Source organism: Antechinus flavipes, chromosome 5 (assembly GCF_016432865.1).
Source record: "Antechinus flavipes isolate AdamAnt ecotype Samford, QLD, Australia chromosome 5, AdamAnt_v2, whole genome shotgun sequence".
In the NCBI taxonomy this organism is placed as follows: domain Eukaryota; kingdom Metazoa; phylum Chordata; class Mammalia; order Dasyuromorphia; family Dasyuridae; genus Antechinus; species Antechinus flavipes.
The window spans coordinates 220,981,947-220,983,856 of NC_067402.1; the positions used below are offsets into that span (position 1 = coordinate 220,981,947).

The 1,910-nt window shown below is 32.7% G+C and overlaps 1 protein-coding gene across 1 annotated transcript; it reads right to left on the reverse strand.

The window, feature by feature from the left end:
- Positions 1 to 288: 288 nt before the first annotated feature.
- Positions 289 to 1,251, reverse strand: LOC127538373 (olfactory receptor 6C75). Its single transcript, XM_051962112.1, has one exon. The coding sequence runs from the start codon at positions 1,249 to 1,251 to the stop codon at positions 289 to 291; it is 963 nt and encodes a 320-aa protein (XP_051818072.1).
- Positions 1,252 to 1,910: the final 659 nt, after the last annotated feature.

Below are 1,910 nucleotides of genomic sequence, written 5' to 3' on the forward strand. Positions count from 1 at the left end.
TACTAAGTAGTATCATAGGATTGCTGGTTTTTCAAAGTTGACATTTTATGGAGTAGATTCAAATTCTGCCTTTATGTCAAATGGGAAAAAAAATGTATCAATGAGGCTATGAAAAAAAATTATTTATGGATATAAAAATGGTTGGCACTAGGAGAAACATAAAAGGGTGTATGTTTTATTTTAATTAATAAAATAAATGGAAATAGCAGGAGAAAGAAAATAGGGCAAAATGTTGACATTCTGATTTTAGTTGAGTTTTGCTTTTGAAGTTCCATATAAAAAAAACTTTTACTTATTAGAAGAAAAAATAATTCTCTGAACCATATTTTTGAAGGCTTGTTTCACTTGCTGATTCCTTAGAGTGTAAATGAAGGGATTCAACAAAGGGGCAACTGAGGTATTGAGCACAGCAACTCCCTTGCTCAAAGACACTCTTTCCCTAGCTGAGGGTTTAATGTACATGAAAATGCAGCTCCCATAAGAGAGTGAGACAACAATCATATGAGAGGAGCAAGTAGAAAAGGCCTTTTTTCTCTGACTTGAAGAAGGGATTTTCAGTATTGTCTGAATGATGTATGTATAAGAGAGTATCACTAGGGTCAAGGTGACCATGAGTGTTACCACAGCTAAAACAAATGCCATTAGCTCAAGGAAGTGTGTATTCGAGCAAGACAACTGCAGGATGGGAGAAGAGTCACAGATAAAATGATTAATGACATTAGATGCACAGAAATCCAGCTGTAGTAGCAGGATGATGGGTGGAAAGATTATCAGGAACCCAGCCAGCCAAGAGCTAAGGACAAGCAATATACAAACCCTACTGTTCATAATGGTTGTGTAATGCAATGGCTTGCAGATAGCAATATAGCGGTCATAGGACATGGCTGCAAGAAGGTAAAATTCTGTCACCCCCAAGAAAATGAAGAAGAATAACTGAGCCACACAACTATTATAGGAGATGGTCTTATCCCCTGTCACAACAGTAACTAGAAATCTAGGAATACATACAGATGTGAAGGAAATTTCTAAGAAGGAAAAATTTCGGAGAAAGAAATACATGGGGGTCTGCAAGTGGGAGTCCAGCAATGTCAAAGTGATAATGGTCAGATTCCCAGTTACACTCAATATGTACATAAGAAGAAGGAAGACAAAAAGTACCACTTGCCACTGTGGATCATCTGTCAATCCCAGCAATATGAACTCTGTGACTGATGTATGGTTTCTCATTTGTATTTTTTCTCCTTTGGTCATGCTTTATCTTCCTACCACCTGGAGAACTGAAGTGAAGGAACAAAAGGTTTAGATAATATGAGATGGAAATACTATTGAAGTTAATAGAAATGAATTTCATCTTATTATTGATAATTACAGTTTTTTCTAGAAAATATCTTCTGGATAAATACTTAAGATGATAAAAAGGGATTGCATATAATCTTAAAGAGTTAGGAATGTTCCCGTGAGAATTCTGCTTTCAATTAATTGCTTATGGATTAATCTTACACAAATTTCTTAGACTCTATTTTCATTCTTGCAGTACTTTTTGGATTTGCTAACTTATATGCAAAATAATATTCTTGTTTATTTACATTTTAATGTACTTTTATTTATAAATTTATCTTTTAAAAATCTTCTAGATTTATTCCCTGAGCAAATATTCTGGAATTTTCTAAATAATTTGTCATTTTTAAGTTTATAGATTTTATACTATTTTATTCTGAATATCTTTCTAGACTAGTTTTCATATATCTGATCTATCTATATGTAACTTTACTCATTCTATCAAACACTTTAATTGCCCTTCTATAATTTCATTGTCTTTCTTACTTGTAAAAAATATTCATTTTTACAGGTCAAAATAAAATATAGTTTTGTGAAAAGACATATTATTTTTCATTCTTGATTCTGCTACT

Excerpts from the sequence above, each read along its gene's own strand:
- LOC127538373 (XM_051962112.1), bottom strand. The coding sequence starts at position 1,251 with ATGACCAAAGGAGAAAAAATACAAATGAGAAACCATACATCAGTCACA.